The following is a 26,276-nucleotide window of genomic DNA, read 5'->3' on the forward strand; positions in this document are numbered from 1 at the left end:
TCTCTTTGCTTATTTGAGCTGTTCTTGTCATAATATGGACTTGGTCTTTTACCAAATAGAGCCATCTTCTGTATAACAACTCTACCTTGTCACAACAAAACTGATTTGCTCAAACGCATTACGAAAGAAAGAAATTCCACAAATTAACAAGCCACCCCTGTTAATTGAAATGCATTCCAGGTGACTACCTCGAAGCTGTTTGAGAGAATGCCAAGAGTGAGCAAAGCTGTCAAGGCAACGGGTGGCTACGTCAAAGAATCTCAAATATTTAGATTTGTTCAACACTTGGTTATTACATGATTCCATGTGTTATTTCATAGTTTGTCTTCACTATTATTCTACAATGTAGAAAAGTAAAAATAAAGAAAAACCCTAGAATGAGTAGGCGTCCAAACTTTTGACTGGTACTGTATATTTGAAATCTAACAAGGTTCAGTTATAAAGCAACTTTATTTTGTAAAGACCATCTCCAGCATTTATTTATTGACAATAAGAATTGTTAACCAACCATAAAATATGTTTAGTATGTCACCACTCCCAAATTGTTAGACTTCATATTCCTACCTTTTAGTTTAAGACAGGTGTAGTCTCTCAATTTGCACATTATGAAATCATTGTATAGCCTACACACAAACAAAAACACACCTAAAAAAGTATACACCGGCAGCAAGAGGAACACAATACCAAACAAACATTGGTTGGGTTTTTAAAAAGGTTGCAATAATCTCAATTAAGACTTAATTACACAAAACAAAAATTGGGTTAGGGAGCTTATGAAGGAACCAGCACTGTCAACTCTTATTGGAACACATGCACACACACAAAAAGAGTCTGGGGATTCACACAGGGACATGCAGCCCTCAGGTTGCGGCAGGGAGAAAGTGCAACACTCATCAGAAGGAGACTCTGGCCCGGTCTCAAATTAAAGCAAATTCCCCCCGTAGTGCACTACCAGAGCCCCAAGTATCATTTGATATCTGCCTACTATAACTGTGCTCAGTTTGAAATGCTATAACTCCCGAGTCCATGACCAGAGTGAAGGCCAATAGCCATCAAGTCAGTGACTACATGTTCAGCCCTACAGTGGAGTTGTCTAATCAGTGACCAAAGCCCAAGCTCTACAGTTGTCCACATTCAGTGATGACAATCTTCTTGCTGGGTTTGCCAGTCTTGGTGCCCAGCTCTCCCATTCTGCGGACCACATCCATGCCCTCTCTGACGAAGCCAAAGGCCACGTGTTTGAAGTCCAGGTGCTCAGCCTTCTTCAGTGTGATGAAGAACTGGGAGTTGTTGGTGTCTCGGCCACGGTTAGCCATGGACAGCAGCCCCGGGCCCGTGTGGCGCACGTCAAAGTTCTCGTCCTCAAACTTGTTCCCGTAGATGGACTTCCCTCCTGTCCCGTCCTGGTTGGTGAGGTCGCCACCCTGAGTACAGACAGAAAGCTGTTAGGAAATACTTATCTGATGTGTCCCTATCAAGATACAGATAAAAGCTAAATTAGAGCTGTGGTTTACAAACTGTTTTTGTGTTCCAAGAGGCACTGACTGACCTATTTGGGAAACATGGTATTGAAGGTTATGAAAGCATGTTGGTGGTTCTGAGTATTGTCTGGTTTCAGTTTAACCTGGTCATCACTAGTTAACATAGCCACAAAGTCATAAACCACACATTTCTACAACTTATCTTCTTAAAATCAGATTTTAAACCCAACAACAACCTTATATTAAGACCAAAAAGCAAATGTGTTTTTTCATGAATTTTTACAATATAGCCAATTTAGACTTTGTGGCTGTGTTATTTAATGGAAACCGTCCAACCCCACACCGGCACTCCCCCCTCACCTGACACATGAAGTCCGGTATGATCCTGTAGAAGACAGAGTTGCGCAGCCCGAAGCCTTTCTGTCCTGTACACAGCGCTCTGAAGTTCTCAGCAGTCTTGGGGACAATGTGAGAGAACAGTTCTATGGTGACCGTTCCCAGGGGCTCGTCGTCAGCGGAGATGGAGAGGTACACCTGGGGGCAGAGTTTCATATAGATTATTTTACAGGACATCATTTTAGTAAAACACACAAATTATTTTAGGTGGAGGGGACAAAAGTCGTAGGCTAGGCACTCCACCTATACAATAGCAGGCACGGGAAACACTGACCTGGGGGTTGGTGTCTCTGGAATGTTCCTGGACCCTGGACATCTGGGGGGAGAGGGCCGAGGCCTCTGATTGGCTCATACGGCTCTGACACTCACAGAAGGTCTTCCTGAAACACTCAGCCAGTTCTGCTGTCTTGAACTTGGCTGCCAACTGCTCCACCTTACCCTCACCCTCTGGAGAGAACACAGGATCAATACATTTATCAAGTCATCAACTATACAAGAATCAATATATTTACATAGCGCTGTGTATGGCGGAGCTGTGTGTAGACCTACCTGCAAAGTCGGTAGCGGTCCAGACGAGGGCTTGGTTGGAGGTGTTCATGGGTTTGAGCTCCATGCTCTGGCAGATGGTGTGATTGGCACACACCTTCAGCACCTGCTCCCTCCTCATCAGCACCCGGTAGAACCTCTTATCGGGGTGGAAGAGAATCTTGATGTCTCCCACACCCCTCTCCTTCCACTGGCCCAGGTCTCTCTCCCAGCGGTACAGCTTGGTACGCTCCTTAAACAGGATCTCCTCATCCTCCTCCCCTGACTTAGTCTCCACCTAGACAACACAGTTACGCACAGGTTAATCAGGAGGGTGTAAGTTTACAGAACTTGTATAGAAATGTATCAAATAGAACAGGCAAGATTCTCTGTCACAGATAGAATGTAGTCATGACAGCTCTAGAACAAGCCTCCACCTAAAACACATTTACAGTCAGCTATAATGACGTGGAGTCTCTGCTTGGCATTCAGGAGATAGATTGGGGGCAAGGCCCTGCAATAGCCTAGCGTCCTGTTGAGGGGGCGTACATCACGCTGCATCACGCTTCAGAAAACAGGTGATAGGCTCCTGTACCTATGAGGTGTTCCGGCTCGCACAAGCCAAGGCTACTTTACTTTCTAATGATGACATTCCCAGTAAGGTTAAGTGGAATTAGATTAGTAGCAGTGCATTGATAAGTACCTCTGGTAGGGTGACTATGGGATCAAAGTGAATTTCCACATTATTAGCATCCTCTTCATGACTCCTCTCCTCCCCTCCTTCAGCTTTGGGTGGGGCTGCAGCTCCAAACAACGTTGCCCCGGCATTCGCCCACGAGAAGTTAGAATCTAACAAGGAAACATTTTACAAACTGAAATGTTTGTTTTTACTTAAACATAGCTCACAGTTGTGTCATGGAAACTTGTAAAACCTTAAAATTAAGCACATATTGAATTTCCTTCAGTCAATTGTATTCAGAAAAATGTAGAAGTGCCAACCTTGTTTTCCGAAGGCGAATTCACCCCCGGTGTTCTGTGCCAGATCAGCGAAGGAGATCCCTTCCCTTCCCAGATCACTGAAGCCCAAGGAGCCAAAGGAGTTTGGAGCATCTGTAAAGGAGAAATAAAGGATGAGAAGACAGGTTGCTGTACTGGTGTCAGAAGTGAGATTGTGCTGCTGTGAGTATATCAAATGTATTCACAAGAGGGACATGCTCTTCCTGATCAGGTGTAGAATGCAAAGGGCTCTGCAATGATAAATATCTCATACCCTGAGTAACGGTTGTAGTAAATGTCGACGTGGAGTCCGGCTCCGAGGTCTTCTTGGTAGACAGGTCTATGGGGCTGCTGCTGGTAGCAGCTGGAGTAGAGTCTGACTGATCTGGAGCCTGCTTACCACTGCTGGTTGCAGGGTTTGGAGTTTGACAAGAAACACAACTGCTTGCAGACTCCTCATTTCTAACAAGACATGCGTCACACTCCCACTGCCCTGGCTTTTTGACAAACTGTGCACCAAATCCAAATGAGGCAGTCACCAAAGCTGGGGCACTAGCAGCAGGTTTTGCTGAAGGGTTTGAAGTTTGAGCCTGCTCCACACTGCTGGAGACTGCAGTCTGAGACTGCGTTGGAGTGGAGTCTGACTGATCTGGAGTCTGCTGGACCTCTGCCTCCTGGATGGTTACCGACTGAGCTGGGAACTCAGCCTCTGCTGCAGAGGATTGAGCCTCTGCCTCAGACAGATCTGGAACCTGTACGTGGCTGCTGGGGGACTGATCTGGGAACTGTTGTTCTGGCACTGTATCGCCGGTGCTGGAGGACACAGCCTCACATGAAACAGGGTGTGCGCTTCTCTCTGCGTCCTGAAACACAACCAAAACATCAATATTTGCTATAGTAGTTTTAATTTCTTATATCCTAATGCCACATAAGATGTTCATCTACATGTGCAAACAAATGAATATATTATAGAAGTCTCTTGTGCTTTGCATACCTCTGTCTTGAAGTCCTCTGGCTTGTCTTTCTCTGCCTTGCCGCCTACACCACAAAAAGTTGGAGGCAGCTGCAGCGGCTTGGCTTTCTGCTCCTCATCTGGAGTAGACCTCTTCTCCCGCACCACCTCAACCTCCGGGTACAGACCCTCAGCACCCATCTCGGCCTGAGCTGCTGAGAGGAGTAGGTTATTGGAGAGGTAACTTGAGAAATTTCACCAACCTATCAATGGCTATTCATACCGCTCTCTATAGCCACTTTGGCTATGAAACTTACCAGAACTTGCAGCCTTTCTCTCAGGAGGATCCTGATACAGTTTTCCATTCAGCGCTTTAACTGCAGTCTCAAAGTCCTCATCTGCAACACAAACTAACGTTAGTAACACGGTCAACTACAATGCGGAAACCTTTGCTCCTACAAGTAGAAAAGTTTTGCAAGAGAGTGTTGGTGTCATTTCTCACCGTCCGTCTGGTCGTCACTAGTGTTTCCTGGTTCGTTCTGGTAGCAGAAGAAGGTGAGAGGCAGCAGGAGTTCCCTGGCCAAAGCAGCCTGCTCCGCAGTCGGCTGCCTCTCGTACACCACCTCCACCTCACCGTCATCAGCAGCCTTTGCCTGGGGGGGTGCTATAACACAACAAAGAGTGAGACAACTCAGGAGACCCCCTTCCTACAGAACAGAGACATTGAAGGCAGTAACAGAATGATACAACTTTATTAACCTCCAAGGTGAATTTGTATAATATAATCCCAAATTACTGTACAATAAATGGATCGACTGAACATTTTAAGACTTGACTCAACTATGCTGCAAGGTTGTTTGGTACTGTAGGGCAGACAGGCTAACAGTTAATATCCTAAAAAAATTTTCACCTGCTAAAAAGTCACAAAACCATTTCACTAAGGAGGTAGTTGCATGTCTAGGGTTAGTTCCAAACCGAAACACATGCATCTCAAAATATTGACATCATGCATTTCGCCACACCAAGCAAGCAGTCTCATCTCTGAGAATGCTTTAACTATTGCGGAAGTGAATATCGAAGGCATCAAACATTAGAACAATGGATCTACAGTATACTGTACACATGAGGCCAACCATAGAGGATTCTATGCCAATTAGCTTAATACAAACATCCCCATAAAATTCTGTCAGTTTAACGTAGAGACACAAAGTATGTGGACACCCCTTCAACTTAGTGGATTTTGCCATTTCAGCCACACCCATTTGACAGGTGTATAAAAATTGAGCACAAAGCCATGCAATCTTCATAAACAAATATTGGCAGTAGAATGGTCAGTACTGATGAGCTCAGTGACTTTCAACGTGGCACCCGGTCAACTGTAAGTGCTGTTATTGTGAAGAGGAAACATATAGGAGCAACAACGGCTCAGCCGCGAAGCGGTTGGCCACACAAGCATAGTGCCAACAGTAAAGTTTAGGGGAGGAGGAATAATGGTCTGGGGCTATTTTCCATGGTTCCAGTGAAGGATGCTCTAATGCTACTGCATAAAATTACATTCTAGACAATTCTGTGCTTCCAACTTTGTGGCAACAGATTAGGGAAGGCCTTTTCCTGTTTCAGCATGACAATGCCGCCGTGCAAAAAGCGAGGTACATACAGAAATGGTTTGCCGAGATCGGTGTGGAAGAACTTGACTGGCCTGCACAGAGCCCTGACCTCAACCCATCGAACACCTTTGGGATGAATTGGAATGCCAACTGCGAGCCAGGCCTAATCGCCCAACATCAGTGCCCGACCTCACTAACGCTCGTGGCTGAATGGAAGCAAGTCCCCGCAGCAACGTTCCAACATCGAGTGGAAAGCCTTCCCAGAAGAATGGAGGCTGTTTTAGCAGCAAAGTGGGGACCAACTCCATATTAATGCCCATGACTTTTGGAAGGAGATGTTCGACGAGCAGATGTCTACATACACTACATGGCCAAAGGTATGTTTTCTTGCATTGGATGCGTCTCAATCTGCAACCCACTGCATCCACTTATGTTGCACTTCCGCATCTGCAGTGAAAGGTGACAGAGAGTGGTGTTTGGCCTACAAACTATTGTAGACCAAAGATGACTCTTACGAATACGGAGGTGTTCTCCGTTTTGATCTACGACCCCCACAAGCATCTTGGGACTCGTCTGAAGTCGGTACAGACGATCTGCCAACTTCTGTCTGTAGCGTCCGGACAGTTTGGGCTACATACTGTGGAAAGGTGAGACACGAACATGTTGTTTTTGCTCTAGGATGGCCAGAGCCCTTACAAGACTTGTCTGAAGGTCCCCCGGTACCAGTTCAATTTTTTTCCCCCCTGATCTTTCTTATCCGTCTCAGATATAGGACAGACACGTTGTTCCATGTAGTAAAGCTGTTATTCTGTGTTTGTGTGGGGCTAATAGCAGGCCAAATCAAATTTGATAAATTGTTTATTTTGATACTTCAAGCGTGCATAAAATTCAAAATCATTTTATTTGATCTTTGGTATGACCTTAGATGACCATCCAGTGGTAGAAAAACAAACGCTTGTAACATACAGCAGCACATTCTACCTGGGTTTGAAATCTGGGACGTACTGTAAATCTCTGGACCGAACCAGACAAGGTGTTGCCTTTCACACTGTTGCTACCCATCCTGGACTAAAAATGTGTGTGACGTTGAAGAGTGTGTGTGACAGTACATTCCTGTCAGGAAGCATGGCTGGAATCTCCCCGTGTCTCCTTTCAACAGAAGAACTCTATCCTCTTCAACACTCCACTGGCCGTTACCAGGAACTTAATCCTTTCACCTTTCTATTAGCTAAACAGCTAGCCTAACTTTTATTCGCAGTAAGCCTAACAAGTAAAGTTTGAAATGTGTTCCACCCTCTTGTAGCTTTAGTGACACTTGTCAAGGAGTGCCCTCAAACTCAACTCTGGACCTCAAAGTCAGTTCAACTGCATTTTTTCATTGTTCCCCTCTAATCAGGGACTGATTTAGACCTGGGACACCAGGTGTATGCAATTAATTATCAGATAGAAGAAAAAAAACAGCAGTCTCTGGATCTTGTAAGGTAAGCGTTGAATACCCCTGCTTTAGAGTAACAGTACCTCTTGAGTATCAGATGGCATGCAGCTCGTTAGGTTGTTGTACTAAAGGTTTGTATGTTCCACTCGTTGCATGCGGGTTAAGACCGGCTACAAAGCAGGCCCAGCCAGGTGACAACTGTGTAGGTGACGTGTCACAGCACACACGCAGTGCAGTGACAGAGTACCTGGGGGCTCAAATTGGGTGGATGAGGTGCTGGTCCAAAAAGCCATTGGGTTATCTTTGAAAAGCCTAAAATCCAATCCTACAAAATAATGGTTGGCAGGTGAGACAAGCTGGAATTGGGGGGGAGGGGGGGTTGGATTAAGAAATTAAAGTGTGTTGAAATGCGTCTTCAGTGAGATTCAAGTTGATCATTACATTATCTAAGTGTAATGGATTCTACAATCTTTCTATATTCTGTCCTGTCTCCATGAAAATGTAGCCTGCTATAATTCTTTGAAAATGGAGTGACTGCATTATCCTTAGGGGATTTGATTACTAGGCAAGTGTACAGTACAAGTGTACTGGATTATATACCGTAATTTCCGGACTATAAGCCGCAACTTTTTTCCCACCCTTTGAACCTCGCGGCTTAAACAATGGATATGGATTTTTCACGCTTTCACATTTAAAAAAAAAACATTCTGTGACGTGCTCAGATTTTTGGCGGCATGAAGCTTTCATTAGACCAATGAAATTGCCGAACGGGTTAAAGTCGAACAACTTTTTTGTTTACTGTTTAGATTAAATCGAGCGCACTCAAACTTCCCATCATTCTGATTACGGTAGTCATTTTGTCACCCTGATTCCTGGGGGCACAACAAAGTATTTGCAGCCACTCGACATCAGTGTAAATCGTGCATTTAAGGTGGCGCTCCGTGTTCAGTGGGAGGCTTGGATGACAAGTGGGGAGAAATCCTTCACTAAAACGGGCCGCATGCGAAGTGCAACTTATGGTCAAGTATGCCAGTGGGTCCTGACAGCGTGGAGCATTGTCAAAAAATCCACTATCATCAACGGGTTTCGAAAGGCTGGACTGCTGCGTGTTGAAGAGGGCTCAGCGGGGGATTTGCCTCCGGATGAAAGTGACGAGAGCGACAATGAAAACGATCCAATATCGCATGAAGCAATTCAACTCCGAGTGATTTCAGTGGTTCAGTGGTTTCAGTGCACAGGAGGAGGAAGATGGTGACCAATGACTTTCTTGGTAGGCTACTGTTTACTGCTAATTTTTTATTTTTTGTTACAAGCCGTGTTTCGATAAAGCCTGTGTAAAGTTAATTTGTTTCAATGTACCGGTGGGCACCTGCGGCTTATAGACATGTGCGGCTTATTTATGTTCAAAATAATATATATATTTTTTAATTCAGTTATATTCGGCTTATATTCAGGTGCGCTTAATAGTCCGGAAATTACGGTAATTGATTACATCTGCTATCATATTTTAAAAACTATATCATTATATTACAAGAGTGAGGAAATAGATGTAAATTAGGCTAATGGGAGTGATTGGGTTAAGTTTGGTTCTGCTAACAACACAGTGTGGGCTGGTGGAAGAAGCAATGAGATGAACCAATGGGGCATGACTGGAATCACAATGGGGTCAAATTGTGAGACAACGCCATTGTGGGGGGGGGGGAAATCACCATTCAAAAACAAGCAGTTCACACTGAACCACAAGATCAACTAAGAAAGGATAACAATAAAAGGCTTACCCTTTTCTGGGATTTTGAATGCAGGTGAGGGCTGGGAAGTCCAACCGCTGTCTTTAGCCTTGGAGATTTCTGAAGAACCATCCTCCTTGGACAACGGGAGGCTGCTGCCAAAGATCTTCTGGAGAGAGTGGGTTCCGAAGAAGAACTTGGGAGGAGACATCACCATCTTAGAGGGGTTGAGAGGGCTGTGTGGTGTGGAAGTGGAGGCCTTGCTGTCAGGGGTGTGGAAAGTCTCAGAAGACAGCTCTGTCCTTTCTCTGGTGGTCTCCTCCAGGATGGCCACAGCAGCCTGTCCACACACTGTCATCCCTGGAGCTGTTGCTACCTCCTGAGGAGGGGTCTCACAGGAGGCTATGGGAGTGACCAGAATCTCATTTTCTTGGGCGGTTTTAGCCTCATCAAAGATGTCTCTGAAAGAGTTGGCCACATCCTGCAGTTTAAATCTCACTGCCAACTGCTCCACATTTCCCTCAGCTACCTCAGCAAAGTCAATGGCACTCCAGACCCAGGCCTTCTCAGCACCCTTCATGGGCTCCAACTTCATAGAAGACGTGACCCAGTGGTTGGCGCAGATCTTCAGGACTTGGTCCCGCCTCATGAGGAGTCTGACTCGTTTGGTGTCGTAGTTCTGCAGTATCTTAAGGTCTCCGATGCCCCTCTCCTTCCACTGGTTCAGGTCTTTGTCATAGCGGTACAGCTTTGCTCTGTGGCTGAAACACACGTTTTCATTCTCCTCTCCAGTGGAGATCTCCACCAGGTCTGGCAAAGGAACCACAGGCTCAAAGTACAGGCCATCCCTCTCCTCCTCCTGGGTCACGTCTTGCTCCTCATCCACAGACACCCCACTCTGGTTCAGCTTGGCCGGCGACTTGGTAGGACTGATGACAGGCTGGAAGCTGAAGTTAAAGCCAGCTGTGGATTCTCCAAAGCAGAAGAGGTTCTTCCTGATTGGGCTGCTTGCTAGGGGTGAGGCGTAGACAGATGTGTCAGCACTGTCGTCCAGAGCCTCCTCTCTCAGGTCATAATTGTCCCATTCTAAGGTAGGGCCAGTGCTCTCCACGTGGGGCTTGCTGATCAGACCTGAGGTGTTACTGGCTGTCGTGATATTAGCTTGGCTGTCGTCCTCCTTGATCTTTGTTTTGTCATCAGTCAGGAAGGATTTAAGGTCTTTCAGACCGGACTTCATCTCCTCTGCCTTCTGGATGAGATGTGCAGTTCTGCCTGTGTCGACAAGCTTGTGAGGAGTCTGCAGTGGAATGTCCAACAGGAGCCTCTGACACTCCTCAAACTTAAGCTTGAACTCCTCAGCCAGCTCTGGGGTTTTAAACTTGGCGGCGAGTTGCTCCAGTTTAGCATCTCCTTCTGAGAAGTCATTAGCAAGCCACATCCAAGCTTTGTCGGAACCAGCCAAGGGCTTCAAGTTCATGGTGGTGGTGATCCAGTGGTTGGCACACACCTTCAGGACCTGCTCTCTCCTCATCAGCACCCTCAGCCTGCCATTGGTAGCATTCTTTAGGAACTTGAGGACTCCAACACCCCTCTCCTTCCACTGGCTGATGTCTCCGTCAAACCTGAAGAGCTTTACTCTCTGTGAGTAAAGGGCCTGTTCATCCTCCTCTCCTGTGACCAGGTCCACTTTATCAGGCATCTGGACCACAGGTTCAAACTGGATATCGTCATTCTCTTCTGTTTTGTATATTTCCTCTTCATCCTGGTCAGCGGAAGTGTCTGCCCACTGGTTTGACTGAAGGGATGTGAACAGCTGCTCGCCACCTTGGGTGAAGCCTTTGCAATTGGAATCGGTCTGTCCAAACTTGAAGTCTCCTTGTGAGTTCTTAGCCAAATCTGCAAAACTGAAGTCATTGGGTTTGCCATTCTCATCCTGATCGGTGTTGTCCACTGAAGGCACTGATGCAGATATACTGACGCCAGATTCCTTCTCTTTTTCTCTGTGCTGCTCTGCGATATTCTTCAGGAACATGGACGCAGACCCTGAAGCAGGAGTCTGAGTTTCATCTGGTGGGGTTCTCTTTGCCTCTTGAGTGCCAAACTTAAAGCCACCTGCTGGGATGGGCATATTGAAAGAGAAGCCTGCAGCACTGGAGCCACTGCTTTCAGCCTGAGGGGTCTCAAACTTGAAGGATGCAGGGGAACCTTTATCAACTTTGCTTGTGCCAAACTGAAAAGAGCTGTCACTGTTGAAGTTTGCTTTAAACACATTGCCTACAGGCTGAGTAGATGTACTTTGACTCCCAAAGCTAAAGCTGAAGGATGAGCTGGAGGGGGTGGCTGTGCTCTTAGCGTTGGGATTGGGTGTCTGACAGGAGACACATTGACTAGCAGAGCTGTCGTTTCTGACTAGACATGTGTCACAGTCCCACTGTCCCCCCTGTTTGGCAAACATGGCCCCAAGAGAGGGAATGTTGCTAGCATTGGGTGTCTGGCAGGAAACACACTTAGAAGCTGATGCATCATTCCTCACTAGACAGGTGTCACAGTCCCATTGTCTGTCCCTCTTAGCAAAAAGATCACCAAAGCCTGACACGGTTGGCTTTGGTGGTTGTGCAACCTCAACTGTTGATTTTGCTGAGGGATTTGGAGTTTGACAAGAAACACAACTGTTTGAGGAGGCCTGGTTTCTTACAGCACACATGTCACAGTCCCACTGCCCTGGCTTTTTGCTAAACTGCGCACCAAATCCAGAACCTACTGGATTGGTTAAGGGCTTTGATGCTGCTGCTCCATCTACAACCGTTTTGGCTGCAGGGTTTGGAGTTTGACAAGAAACACAACTGCTTGAGGAGGCCTGGTTTCTTACAGCACACGTGTCACAGTCCCACTGCCCTGGCTTTTTGCTAAACTGCGCACCAAATCCAGAACCTACTGGATTGGTTAAGGGCTTTGATGCTGCTGCTCCATCTACAACCGTTTTGGCTGCAGGGTTTGGAGTTTGACAAGAAACACAACTGCTTGAGGAGGCCTGGTTTCTTACAGCACACGTGTCACAGTCCCACTGCCCTGGCTTTTTGCTAAACTGCGCACCAAATCCAGAACCTACTGGATTGGTTAAGGGCTTTGATGCTGCTGCTCCATCTACAACCATTTTGGCTGCAGGGTTTGGAGTTTGACAAGAAACACAACTGCTTGCAAATTCTTCATTTCTAACGAGACACGTGTCACACTCCCACTGCCCTGGCTTTTTGACAAACTGGGCACCAAATGGCATGGTTGAGGGCTTTGATTCTGCTGCTACTCCTGCTGTGGTTTCTTTCTTCATAACAAACTGGGCTCCAAAACCAGCAGCAGGTATAGAAGTGGTGCCACTGGTTCCAAACGTAAAGGAGGAGGGTATCTGAGCTCCAAAAGCCCCAAATCCCTTTCCAATAGATCCTGCGCTGCTGGTGTCTTTTGACAAGTCAGCTCCAAATCCAAAAGTAAATCCTCTCACTGAAGCTGCCCCACTAGTAAAGCCTTTGGTTTCAGTAGCCAGTTTGCGGTCTGTCTCTGACAGGGAATTAGGGTTGGCAGTCTGACAGGCAACACACTGCATAATTGTAGCAGGATTTCTTACATAGCAGACATCGCAGTGCCACTCCCCGTCCTTCTTTGCAAACTGGGCAGCAAAGTTTGTCACCTGAGGAGCAGATGAATTAGGAGAAGTTACTTTCCTATCTGGCTGATCTTGCCGCTTTTCTGGAGATTTGGGAACTATCTTCTGAGCCTCTTCAAACTTTGTTTTGAAGAGCAATGCCTCGTCTGCCGTTTTATACCGGATGGCCAGTTGCTCAGGCCTTGGTTCCTCATCTGCATAATCAATGGCATTCCAGACCCAGGACTTGTCAGAGCCAGCAATTGGTTTCAGGAGCATATCTGGCGTGATGTAGTGGTTAGCACAGATCTTCAGAACCTGCTCCCTCCTCATCAGCAGACGCACTTTCCCTGATGTATTGTGCTTTAGGATTTTGACTATGCCGATGCCCCTCTCTTTCCACTCCTTTGTCTCTGCGTCAAATCTGAACAGCTTGGACCTGTTACAGAACATCTCCTCTTCTTCCTCCTCTCCAGTCTTCACATCTACTTTGTCAGGGAGGGGCACAATGGGCTCAAAGTGAGGCCCATCCTCATCCTCCTCCACATGTGTGCTGTCGTTATCGCTCTCCGGTCCTTTCTCCACCGCTGTGTTTTCCAGCCCAAATAGTGGCTTGGTCTGATCAGTGAAACTAAATGGCTGTTCAATTTTTTCAAACAGGTTTGGTTTGTCCCGACTCTGGGCTGCATCAGTGAAGGAGAAGCCTGCCACGCTTTTAGTGCCAAAGCTAAATATCCCTCCCTGGCTAGGAGGCTCCACCTCTGAGGGGCCCTCCGATTTGGTGGGAATGTCTGATGTCAGAAGCCCCAACAGGTTCTCACTGTTTTTGGCTTTGAAGGTAAAGTCCCCATCATTGGATTTGAAGTTGGAGTTGAATTTAAAGGCAGCAGATGATGGAGTGGACTGGGCGACTACTCCAGCACCAAAGCCAGGCACCTTAAGAGGCTCAGCAGGGACCTGCTGGCCAAAGGCGATCTTCCCAAAGTCCACAGGCTTCCCCTCAATGCTCTTTGGTGGTTGGACAGGTCCGACTGAGGGCTTGGTGAAGTAGCCAGGCTCGGGGAGGGGAGGGTTGGTGGTGGGCTGAGAGTGGCCGTAGTATTCCTCGCTGTATGGGGAGAGTAGACTGGTTGCTGGTGACTCAAAGTGGAGGGGGGTGCCGAAGACCTGGTCTTGAGGAGGGTAGATGCAGGCTGGTGTTGACTGCAGGGGAGGAGTGTTAGTGGGCTGCTGGTAGGCATACATGTGCTGCTGGGGTGGCAGGCGGTTGACTCCATACACAGGAGCCTGAGACAAAAGGAAAATTCATTAAAACCTAATTCATACTTGCCACCGAAAATACTCTCCCACTTCAAGTATCTAAACCATTCTGAATGTTCAAAGAAAAATCAAGGTATAAACACCTACTACCTTTGTTGGGGTAACATTGGCTGCAGGACGAAGGAGATACTGTCCGGAGTTATAAGCAGGGGATTGATTGAAATACATAGATGGGGCCTGTGTGGTGGCAACTGTAAACAAAAAGAGAAAAGGTTATAATCAACGGTCATAATTTTATATCCTAGCAACATTGCTATTTCAGTATTCCTAATAATACAGCCCGAAACGACACAACCCAGTTGTGTACTGTGTTCCTACCGGTGAGGGGTGCTACATGGAAGGTCTGTGTTGGGGGGAAGCCCTCCTGCATGCTCTCAGCCCCATACCCATACATCCTTTGGTGGGGTGACACCATGCTGTCTGACGAGTTATGTCTCAGGTCATGGACCTCATTCTGCAACCCAACCACACAACACTTAACACAGAAACCATGCATGGACATCTATAATTGAATTAATAGGCACACTTGACATGGGCAACATCTCCCATATCCTCAATGACAATGAAGCCAGGGCTGACCTTAAGGGCCTCCACCTGCTGGCAGAGCATCTGCAGGAGGGACTTCTGGTGCTCCGCCCAATGAGGTGGCGTCTTGGGGAAATCAGGAAATGGAAGAGGAAAGTTATATTTTCATTATATTTTTCATGTCAAGGTATTTCTATTATTTAGGTGAGAAAAAAACCTGTACAGTAAATCTAAAACTGAAGTACATGAATGTCCATGTTTAAAAAGCATCAGTGTCTCACAGTGTACAAAACATTAGGAACACCAGCCCTTTCCATGACACACTGACCTGGTGAAAGCTATGATCCCTTATTGATGTCACCTATTAAATCCACTTCAATCAGTGTAGATGAAGGGGAGGAGACAGGTTAAAGAAGGATTTTTAAGCCTTGAGACAATTGAGAGAGATTGTGTGTGTGAATGGGCAAAACCATTTAAGTGCCTTTGAACGGGGTATGGTAGTAAGAACCAGGTGCACCGGTTTGAGTGTGTCAAGGACTGCAACGCTGCTGGGTTTTTCCACATTCAACAGGTTCCCCGTGTGTATGAAAAATGGTTCACCACCCAAGGACATCCAGCCAACTTGCGTCTGTGGAAAGCATTGGAGTCAACATGGGCCAGCATCCTTGTGGTACGCTTGACACCTTGTTGAGTCAATGACCTGACAAATTGAGGATGTTCTAAAGACAAAACGGGGTGCAACTCAATGTTAGGAAGGTATTCCTAATGTTTTGTACACTCAGTGTATGTTTACAAGTCAACATTTATCATACCATGTGTCTTTTGGAGGGAGGGACAAAGCTCTTGCTGGGGGAAGGGGTTAAAGGGGCGAATTTGATTTGAGAGACTGAGGCAGCAGGCTCAGTAAACTGAGGGCTGAAGTGGACCGGTCTGCCCTCTTCATCCATCGCTTCTCCAACCTCCCCTAGCTGCTGGTTCACATCGTTCAGGAGATCCATCACCTCTTCCATTGAAACAGGCAGCTGGAACAACACACAGTGAATATGATTGAATGTCATGCTTCCAACTCTTAAATCTTTGACTACATGTTTTTGGCAAATAGTCATGTGTATAGATGCCGTATATTGAAGTGTGTAACCTTGTCCATGTCGTCAGCATTGGCATTGTAGATCTTGGAGAGGTAAGTTCTGAACTTCCTGAGGAACATGACACACCTGTCCCGAGTCTCCTCCACCCCACTACCAGCCTCCTCAGACAGACGCTGGAAGATCTACACAGAGATATCAAAAGACAATTCATAACAAATGCATTTTCTATGGTAAGACATTAAAAAAAAGAGATACAAATGCTGCCTGCACACAAAATTATTTATTTTGCTGGCAGCTGCACTAGAAGGTATGGCACTAATGCGCAGAGTGGGAAAAGTGCAGGGGATTGACTACCAGAGCAAGGTAGAGCAGTGAACCTCTCACTACATACCCTAGCTAGGTGCCAGTTAGATGAGATGTTGTTGATTGTCTCCAGAGTAGTGATGGCCTCCTCGGTCCTCCCCTCGACGTCCAAGAGGGTTGCAAACGCTATCATGGCCTCCTCCTCAAAGCCCTTCACTGATGGGATCTGAGATTAACACGCAAACGCAACCTCACTAACCAATGAAAATAGAGCAATGCATACATTAAGCCTGGACTCGTACATTTTCACGATTGGCATCAGTGATATGAAAAATCTACACGTGTCAATGCTTTAACTCAGCAGACTAACAAGTATTGTGGAAAGCTGGGTTCTAATCCAGTCGGTCAGAGAAGCAGCTGTGTTGGTCGCTCACCTGTATGTCTCTAGAGGGGAAGTGTATAAAGAGGGGGTCCAGGGGTTCAGGGATGCTGCGTCTTTGCTTGATCTTGTCCAGCAGGGGGAGCACCACCTTCCAGTAGTGGACACTACGCCCTATGTACTCCTTCTGGTCATAGTAGGAGTTCACACCAACCCCCTGGCAACAACACAGCAGGTGTTAAATCTAAATGCAGAAATGGCAATGCTCCAAATCATCCATTATAACTAAGCACTCATCGTTCTGAGTCGCATTCTCAGAAGTAGTTTCAAGCAGACATAATTTACTGTACCAAAGGGAAATTGCTGATGTGTAATATTCTGACTAGACCAAGAGTTATAAATAATGACCATACACTAATTGGAAGTTATAAATACTATTGAGTAAATGGCGGAGGAAATCATTTCAGACAGAAAAAGGCAGGTCTGCCGTCTGGCTGAGGTGTATACCGTTGAGCTGAGGTGCTGGGCCCAGTGTATGGGCAGGGCTGGTTGAAGGCCATGTTTCTCTCCAGCTCGAAGGGTGCTTAGTCCATGTTGAACAGTCATCCTCAGTTTGGCTGACATGCCAGGCCTAAAAAGAAAAAAAAGGGGGGGAAAAAGACCGTATTATACATACTAGGACTACAGACAGAAGCAGAACCATAGTCATGTTAACCACAGGGCAATCAGTCAGCTTGATTTCTCCATCCCGGGCCTTTACATTTTAACACAACTTATATGATATCTGTGATCAGTTCAAGTGAGGGAGGAGGGAATGGTGCCTGGGTAACTTTTACAGAGCTAGCTTGGGTAGTAAAACGCTCGATTTCAGCCATCTATCATATAAGTATAGCGATGAACCTGTAGTGACTCACGCAGCTTGTTTGTGTATGAGGCTGTAGACAGCGTCCCACCATTCCCTCTGTCTGTCTGTGGAGAGGAGGCGGAGGAGGGGCAGAGGCAGGCAGCGGGGCTCATGGAGTTGCTGTTGACCAGTAGAAGTGATCCTGGCCCTCTCCTGGAGCTGGGTGTGACTGCACCACACCACCCCACACAGGAACACCTAGAGAGGAGGGAATCCCCCCAGTGTATTGCATTAGTTCTTAGAGCAGTGGTCACCAACCGGTCGATCGCGTTCGACTTGTCGATTTCCAAGGCATTTCTTGTCCATCGCCAAACATTTCTGTAAAAAACCCAACGATTAATCCTTGTGTTCCTATTTCTTTTTTTTTATTAGTCTCGGGCTGTTGGTGGTAGGTGCAGCCTATTCAGCTGCCCTGCGCACCAGGTAGGCAAACTGTTGCCATTTCATGTGTCTGAAGGTACAAACTCTGCTTTCCCGGTGGGCCTGGAGAGGAAATCAAGTGCACTATGCCACCACTGGCCAATCAGATGACCGAGTCTGCAGTAACGTAGCAGGCATAATAGAAATCCTCGGCAGAATTGATACTGAGATTTCTAAATGTTGAAAACGATGACTAGAGAAAGACAACGAATACAGCAGAACTGCTGTTTTTATGAGTTCATGTTTAAGTTCTTACTCAGCACTGTCAACACTTTGTATTCAACACTTTTATAACCAATAAAATGTGCGTTCTTTTTCCACTCAGCGATACAACAAGCAGCACAGCAGTAATGAACGAGTAGCAAAGTGTATCTATAAGCTTGCGTTATTGTTAGCGGCTTGAGTCTTTTTTACATGGAGGAATATTTCACTTTCTCTGTTCATAGGAGTAACAACGAATTTGAGCATTAGGCAGAAATAATGTGGTGCGACTCAAGTTCCTCCATCAGCTGGAAGACAGAGTCCATTTTTGGTCAGTGTCAGCAGAGGGATGTTGACAGGTGGACCCTCAGTCTGCTGCCCTCTCCCTCCACTGAGACTGACCATCAGATGCAGGCACCATCAGCACAGTAAAATAAAAAGCTAATTATTTAAATGTATGCTCACTCAGCTGTGCCTCACAAGTAATACAATGGATCCATTACTGGTGTGATCATATAGCCTACCTAAAAAAAATATATATATATATATATATATATTTATGTCCCGAACAACAATTCAAGCAGGTAAATTCAAGCAAAGCCAATCCGCGGTGAAAATGTATTGGGCCTACAGCTTACTCCACAAACCTCATTGCTATTGTACTGTTTTTAATTGGTTAATGTTGCATAGGCTTACATTTTTTAAGTCATGTTAATAAAAAAATTCAGAGCGGTAGATCTCGGCATGCATTTTCACTCAGAAAGTGATCTTGACTCAGAAAAGGTTGGTGACCACTGTCAGAGTATTCAAGCTCTTTGTACGAATGAAAAATGAAGCAAAAGAAAACAATCAACAATATCATTCGAAGGACACTATTAGAAGATTGTTACAAGGCTGTTGAGCCTTGTAGAGACATATTGTTGAGCCTTGTAGAGACATATTGTAGAGCCTTGTAGAGACATATTGTAGAGCCTTGTAGAGACATATTGTAGAGCCACCCCAGCCACACCCACCTCCAGGTCGAGCAGGCAGATGGACTCAGGTGTGTTGGTGTCCAGTTTGGACGTCTCCAGGATGAGCCTGGGGAACAGCTGTTTGAGCCAGTCCCTCAGAGCAGGCCTCTGGGCCATGAGAGACCACTGGAGACCCAGCCAACACAGCTGCTGGAGGTCCCCTCCTTTGAGCTGGATGGAGCCTGAAGACAGGAGAGAAACAGGGTTACACAGGAAACTTGTGAGATCAGCTCATCTCCTGTTGTGTAGACCCACACACATCATACCATTGTCCCATTTGATGAGGTCAGCTATCGCTGGAGCCTGTGTGTTGATGGAGCGGATGTCGTCGTTGCCGATGAAGGAAGTACCAGCTGGAGCCTGAAGCCCAAACAAAAGCTCAAACAGAGAGCCCTGACCACTACGGTTACCAAACGCCTCCACCACCTCTCTGACAAAGGTATGCGTGTCAGGGTTGAGGTTAAGCAGCATGTGTCCAGCCTGGCTCTGTCTGTCACTGGCCAGCAGCTCCAGATGCTGAGGAGAAGACTGGTCCCCTTTAGTCGCCTTGCTCTTCAGCCCCGGGACCTAAATAGGAAGAATGAAAAGAAGTTGGATACAACATGAAAGACACTGTCATTTGCTAAATACAAAGCATCTAGTTTGTGTGCATTACCTGGTAAGCCAGTAGATAGCAGAGAGCAGCCAGGTCAATGACAGCCCTCCACTGCTGTTCTCTTTCCTGAGCCATCTTCAGCAGCAGAGTGCCAGCATGCAGGTACAGATGTCCCCTCATCTCCACATAGACCTCATTCAGATCATCTGTTACACTGCATGCTGTCTTCTTCAGGCCCTGCATCGCACAGTCAAAACTACACAGAGCGAGACAGGTGTTAAATAAGGTACGAAACACACGCACACACTGCTACTAATCTAGTAGGACTCTACAGAGTGACGCTCTAATGCAGAAACTCTGTTGGTAGACTAAGCATGGATTAACTATAGCCAAGTGCCAGCAGTCACGTTTCCCTGCCTAGCCTGGTTCTGTCAAACACACACCTCCCGAGGGCCTTGATGCTAGGCTGCAGTCCTTTTCCCGACAGGGTCAGTCTCAGCAGGCTGCAGTGGGCCAAAAGTAGCTCTCTCTGCAGATGTCTACTCGTCTTCTCATTGGATGAAACACTGGGCTGGCCTAGGAAATCCTGAGAAACACCAAATTAAGCACTTTACTATTGTACATGTAATTCCATAAGTGTATATTGTATTTTGTGAGCATCCTGCTGACCTGTAGAGTGTGTACTACAGTAGAGTACCAGTCCAAGCTGGATCTAAGCAGGCCTCTCTTCTCTGTGGCCAGACAGTGTTTGACAGCCTCCTCCAGCCTGCCATCAGAGGAGAACAGCTGAACCAGCTTTATGTTGATATGGGCATCGCCAGGTCTCTTAGTCAGCTCTGCCTGCAGCAGGTCAAACAACTGGTTCCGTCCCTGCTGGCCCTGTCGATTCAGTAGCCGCTCCTATAGGGGGTAGAAGGAGCATTAGCAAGGATTGTTAAAGAGCAGATTTTTTTTTTAAACAGCTGATTATTTTTTTAAACAGAAGTGTCTAGTCCCGGGACCAGTCTGCTGCACAACAACTGTTCCTGAGGGGAGAGAGGGGGCGAGGAGGGCATATGCATCAAACAGCTGCCAACTCAACAGGCAGGTAGTGATCTTGGGACAACCCTGTGCCAGTTTCTAAACAATCCTCCAGTCACAATGCAGGCAGTCTTTAACCTTGACACACTATTTCAGGTTAGCCACACAATTTAAAAAAAAAAAAAAATGCTTTTAATACAGGAAATCAATACTGTGTTAGAGTTCTTACCTTGAGGTTGAAGACAGCAGGATTTGCAGGCAGCAACTTGGCAGCTTTCTCCACCCAGAACTCTGCTCTGCTGTCTCCCTCTGTCTTACTGACCAGCAGCTCAGCCACCTTCAAAACCAGGTCCCTCTGGGCTGGGTTAAGGTCCACAGACCGCTGGACACACAATTAAAGACTTGAAAGCATCTTTACACTGTCAGATAGTTAGGTTTGCAATTGGCATAGCTGTTTTTTGTTTTATTTTTTTTAGGGATCAGCTTTAATATTACAGATAGAGTATGACTTCTACCAATGTAATAATTTCCAACCACCACATTTATTTAGCTGTTTCTTCAAACAAATAAATTATATAAAACTGGATGACTGACAAAGCCTAATGGACACTATAACATTACTAAGTAAGTGAGCAACTGGCAGGAATATCAGCTTGCCTTGTAACATCCTACGGCCTTGTTGACATCTCCTTCCCTCTCATAAAGCTGGCCCAAGAACTTGTGTGCTTTGGGATCTCTCTCCGCCACCGTCAGGTATACCGATACATGTCTAAAAGAGGGGACCAGACATTCTGAATAAACACACAAAAGATGTAGATACCGACTTCAATATGTCAATGTGTTCAGGGCATACCTTTTCGCAAGTTCATACTCCTTAGCCTCGAAGTATAATTTAGCAAATAAAAATCCTTTAATTGGTTTCTGTGGAAAGAGAACATATGAAGGCCTAGTTTAAAATAAGGTTAAACTCATATATAGTTATAACAGCTAGTTAACTACTGAAGACAGACATGGTTACCTATTGTATTTTGAAGTTCACTAAAAACTTTGGTAGCCAACTAACTTAGTTGCCTAATACATACGAAAATCGTACCAGCTTTCTGGAAATTCCACAAGTTAGCTAGTTGGATCCATTGAAATATAAAAAATTGCTAGCTAGGGGGGGGAAAAGGCGATCATGGCTATCTGCATAGGAAGAGTGACACACAACTAACTAAAGGGCATGAGATGTTTCAAAATATAGCCAGCCCTGCTGCCCGCGCGTTTTCCACACACGGAATTCTTCATTGCGATGGATGAACTTGAGAAGTGTCACATTTCCCAGCCTAGTTAGCGAACGTTAGTTAGCTATCCAAAATGAAGGATCCATTAGCTACTTGTTGTTTCAGATTTAGTCTGTGGCTAGCTAGTTACTTTAAATGCTTGCAGTACTGCTAACTATCATACCAGGCCACGATGGCCGTTAGCTTAGCTAGCTAATACACGCAGGATGAAGTGAAGCCGGTTGGACTCACCTCTTTGAGTGAAGGAGAGGAACTCTGTACTGAATAAATATAGCGTTCCACTTCGGCCTTACTTCGCCGCATGGCTGTGTAAAGCGTATTTTCTTGTTATTTCAAAACTAGAATTGCACAAAATGACAAAAATCGGCAGGAATCCTTTTCTCCACTCTTGCCATGGGAACGTCAAATGGCAGCGGTACTCACGTGGTTCCAACCAAGAGCTGTGATTGGTGGAGACTTAGCCAATCACATTTGAAAAAGTACACACTGAACGTGTACTGTCCGAAGGCTGGTTCAATATATTGAATACAAATACAATAGCCTATACTTCATTAGAGAAAAGGTGCAATCTGTTTTTGTTATTGCACAAAAATAATCGCGTTAGTAGGCTGTAGTTATCCAGGCTGTATCACAACCAACCGTGATTGGGAGTCCCATATGGCCGGTGTAGGCGACATTGTAAATAAGAATGTGTTCTTGCCTAGTTAAATAAAGGTTAAATAAATATAATTACTGTAGGATCTCATGTGATGGTCAATATTTGATTTCGCATGCGTTTTCAGACAAACATTCAGATTCCCTGAAATTAAGCAAATAATACTTTTTAAAAAACAACAAATGCACAAAGAAACATGTAGCAGGATTTTTTATTATTCAGAAGACAATAAATTGAATATGATGACATCTAGAAACAAACCAAAATTAAAGTAACATGCATAAGGCGAACACTAATCAAGGCTTTGAATGTAGCATAGCATATTATATTGTAGTACGGCAGAGGAATAACATAGGGTTTTAAAATTCCCATTTAGCAGTGGAATGTGGAATTGTCTCACTCTATGCAAAACAACACATTTCTTCCAAGTAAAGTTTAACACGGCGGCAAACTAAAACTCAACTAAACTCATGTTTTCAACAGGGATATGATGCTTTTCTCTCTAAAACGGCAGTTCTCTACTTCCTATGAGCATCTAGATAGAAGTCACACTGCCATAAGAGGATAGCTGAGCTTATACACCTAGGAAAAACACATTCATACATCTTACAGTACTCTTACATGCGCTTTCATCTAAAGTAAAAGGAAAAAGACATTGCAGTTACAAGCAGATCCTAAATCGATGGAATTGTTTGTATCTGCTATGTTTATTTTCCCCTTTTAAAAGACAATGTAATGCATGACATGTAAAGAATGGAGAAAAGTATTTTCAGATATTATTTGATTCCATTACTGTTGATAAAAGTGGGTTATGTTTATTCTGGAAATACTGTCAAAAACATACAAACATCTGTTATCCAACAGTTTACAAAACACCCTTCAGTGACATAACGTCTTACATTTTTACTGTCTGTGTGATAAAAGCACAAAGGAAATGTGACAATTGTGAAATAATATGAATAGAACAATATAACACCACACAATGTTGTGGACACACAAAAAGCTCTATATGAGATATGCATACACGTGTCACCTTATTCAGTACTATCTTTGGATAATATTTCAATACATCCTGAAAAATGTACACAAACCTCTGGTACGAATATGACTTGTCTCTATATGACCTCAAATGCTGGGATGGAGGCTACTCTCTCGCTCAAGAAGCTGCCTAGCAGATCTGGCTCAAATAGCACTGTACATACATTAGATACTATCAAATACTTGACATACTCTTGATGTAGCTTACCGGTATGCAGGGTGGCAAGAGTCTGCAATTTTGGCAGAATTCCAATCGTTCCGTTTTACCATGCAACTCCTTTAAGACTGTTAGAAAAGCATTCCTCATGAAGCTGGTTGAGAGAATGCCAAGAGTGTGCAAAGCTGCCATCAAGGGAAAGGGTGGCTACTTTGAAGAATCTCAAATATAAAATATATTTTGATTTGTTTAACACTTTTTTGGTTACTACATGATTCCATGTGTTATTTCAGTGTTGATGTCTTCACTATTATTGTACAATGTAGAAAATGGTACAAATAAAGAAAAACCATGGAATGAGTAGGTGTGTTCAAACTCTTGACTGGTACTGTATATTAAACCCAGTTCTGCTGCACAGTAATGTGATTGAGAGTAGCATCAGTAGCATAGCCCAGGTGTCTGTCTGTTTCTACTTGTTTGGCATGACAATGATAAAGTAGTTGGCTAAGGCAGAAACAGACCAGCACACTGGCAGTAACAACCTTATTAATACTCTTTATTCTTATGATGAAATACCAGGATACTGATGCATACTTAAATAAACAAGTTGGGTTTTGAAGTGAAATTTTAAGCTAAAATAACAATTAAATATATGAGATAAGCATCTCAAGGATAAATATGAATATAATATGAATATGTCTTTAGACAAAGGCACTGATTTGGGGAGGACTCTTCTTTGTGTACTGTAGGTCTCTCTGCTCATGGGTTGTCACTATTTGGCCAAGCATGAAAAGATTGAAGGAAACTGCAAATGTGATTTATCAACAACATAACGCTAATCCATAACCTTACACCAAGAACAAATAGCTCATGTGGTTGCTCAAACATTCTGATGATATCACTTTTGTCCATTCTAGCATGGCCATCTAGTGACTATAGGCTTCCGGTCTGTCTGGGTCTGTCCGTCTGTCTGGGTCTGTCCGTCTGTCTGGGTCTGTCCGTCTGTCTGGGTCTGTCCGTCTGTCTGGGTCTGTCCGTCTGTCTGGGTCTGTCCGTCTGTCTGGGTCTGTCCGTCTGTCTGGGTCTGTCCGTCTCGGTCCGTCCGTCCGTCTCGGTCTGTCTGTGTCTACTTCCGGCCCACTGTCTCCGCCAGCTTCTTCAGCCTCTTCTTAAGTTCCAGAGGAAACTTCTCGTAACACTTCTTACACACCGGCTTCATGTCAAACTCCACAAACTTGTTCCTGTAAGGGAGAGACAAAGATACTGTAAGAGCAGGGTTCTGACTGTCATTGATCTATATCAAGAGGTGAAGGTGAAATAAAGAGTCCTACACTCTAGCACTACTTTCTCTCCTGCTCCCTCTCTTCCCCTTCTACTCCCTCCCCTCCACTCCCTCATGTTCTTTCCCCCTCTTGCTCCTGGAAAGAGGTCCTTTGAGCATATTCAACTCTACAGTGTTCAGGCTTTAGCAGGGAGAGCACATGTGAAACACATTGCCACCTGAAAAAAAATCAGACAGCAAGTCAAACATCCAGTACACAGAGACAGGAAAGGATTAGTGTTTTAACCATAAACTGGTGAACAAAGCCTCATCTTTACACTGATCTGAGGAAATGCACACTACCGTACTGTACATGCCTCTATCCTCGACCAGCTGATCAGAGAGAACTTCTGGTCAGATTATTACAGCATTACGTTAAGACAAGAGTGTGTCTGGCCATATAGAATAACCATTTCCTGCAGAGTTTCTAAATATGGTCAACATTGCACGGGAAACCGGAACTGACGCAAAGAACAGCTTAGGCGATTTTACCAACCTGTACCGGTAATTATTTATGATCTGTAACTAATCTCTACTGTTGATTGTTCTTACTCTAAAATGGATCAATTACAGTGATGGTGAAAGTGATGAAATCAAAAATGCATGATTCAAAGTTATTGTTTAACACATATTTGATCTCTGTGTCTAAAACCTTCAACTGACTTGTCAGAATGGATGAATGAAAAACAGATAGGAAACATGAAACCATAAAAAGTAAAATCACAACACATGAAAAAGAGAATGAAAGGAGATGAAAACGAACCAATGAATGGAAAGTGGAAGTGAGGAGAAAGGAAGGAGAGAGGTTTACAGACACATGGGCATTTTCTTCTTCTTTTCTTTTTCTTGTTTGGCAAGACGGCGCTTCATGTCGTCTGGCAGGCGCTCGTAACAGTGTTTACACACAGGCTTCAGATCCACCTCTACAAACTTATCCCTGGTAGGACCAGGAGGGAGGAGGAGAGAGGAGGAGGAAGGATATGGACAGACAAACAGGGACAAGTGAAACAGAGGGACAGAGAGAATATAGGAATACACAGATAGATGGAAAAGCTACAGGTACAGTGTAACAGGTATAGTAGAGACAGATGAGAGAGACAGAAAAGGACAGTGCTAATGCTTCAGAAACCCTACAGTCTCAAAGATTGTCTTACATGGTTTTAGACTGTGTGGTGTTGGGTTCTAGTTTGAAATACTTGCTATACTAGAAGTTAATGGTTACATGTATGAGGAATGTATATGGTGGGGTCAATGGAGGCTGGATAAGAGCCATGAGCCTGGAATATTACTAAGTA

General features: G+C 45.0%; 2 protein-coding genes across 11 annotated transcripts in view; both read right to left on the reverse strand.

Annotated features, from left to right (window-relative positions):
• Window positions 1–431: 431 nt before the first annotated feature.
• On the reverse strand, window positions 432–22,234 carry ranbp2 (RAN binding protein 2). 3 transcript variants are annotated; one of them, XM_014173928.3, is made up of 30 exons: window positions 22,042–22,234; window positions 21,381–21,448; window positions 21,185–21,296; window positions 20,757–20,909; window positions 20,177–20,407; window positions 19,951–20,093; window positions 19,568–19,763; window positions 19,179–19,479; window positions 18,913–19,094; window positions 17,289–17,476; window positions 16,882–17,005; window positions 16,430–16,591; window positions 16,084–16,221; window positions 15,743–15,874; window positions 15,417–15,626; window positions 14,659–14,730; window positions 14,398–14,533; window positions 14,170–14,270; window positions 9,171–14,046; window positions 7,640–7,717; window positions 4,853–5,014; window positions 4,668–4,748; window positions 4,393–4,562; window positions 3,673–4,261; window positions 3,402–3,512; window positions 3,106–3,251; window positions 2,427–2,700; window positions 2,152–2,324; window positions 1,842–2,015; window positions 432–1,424 (listed from the first exon to the last, which is right to left on the reverse strand). In XM_014173928.3, exons 1-30 carry the CDS (start codon window positions 22,111–22,113, stop codon window positions 1,119–1,121), a joined length of 9,861 nt encoding a protein of 3,286 aa, XP_014029403.3. In that variant the 5' UTR covers window positions 22,114–22,234; the 3' UTR covers window positions 432–1,118. The 3 variants fall into 3 exon arrangements, with proteins under 3 accessions (XP_014029403.3, XP_014029402.3, XP_014029404.3); XM_014173927.3 differs by having other exon boundaries at window positions 4,393–4,565; XM_014173929.3 differs by lacking the exon at window positions 7,640–7,717 and having other exon boundaries at window positions 4,393–4,565.
• A 426-nt stretch (window positions 22,235–22,660) lies between these two features.
• Window positions 22,661–26,276, reverse strand: part of LOC106586532 (LIM and senescent cell antigen-like-containing domain protein 1) — a 43,777-nt gene continuing 40,161 nt past the window's right edge. For 6 of the 8 annotated variants that reach the window (XM_014173937.3, XM_014173938.3, XM_014173936.3 and 3 more), the window contains exons 10-11: window positions 25,745–25,918; window positions 22,661–24,901 (exon numbers count right to left, since the gene is read on the reverse strand). In XM_014173937.3, the coding sequence (XP_014029412.1) occupies window positions 25,789–25,918 (130 nt within the window). In that variant the 3' untranslated portion in view covers window positions 22,661–24,901; window positions 25,745–25,788. The remainder of the gene's footprint in view (window positions 24,902–25,744; window positions 25,919–26,276) is intronic. The other 2 variants (XM_082969096.1, XM_014173935.3) reach the window with 1 other exon arrangement.

This window comes from Salmo salar, chromosome 25 (assembly GCF_965601325.2).
Source record: "Salmo salar chromosome 25, fSalSal1, whole genome shotgun sequence".
NCBI lineage: Eukaryota > Metazoa > Chordata > Actinopteri > Salmoniformes > Salmonidae > Salmo > Salmo salar.

What these genes read in the sequence shown, in the direction of transcription:
- ranbp2 (XM_014173927.3), bottom strand. Translation starts at nt 22,113, where the DNA reads ATGCGGCGAAGTAAGGCCGAAGTGGAACGCTATATTTATTCAGTACAG. An exon ending in CCTCTCCTTCACTCAAAGAG is followed by an intron (nt 21,449 to 22,041) that starts GTGAGTCCAACC and finishes CTCTTTCCACAG; the next exon opens with AAACCAATTAAAGGATTTTT. An exon ending in AGCAGGTGGAGGCCCTTAAG is followed by an intron (nt 14,534 to 14,658) that starts GTCAGCCCTGGC and finishes GTTGGGTTGCAG; the next exon opens with AATGAGGTCCATGACCTGAG.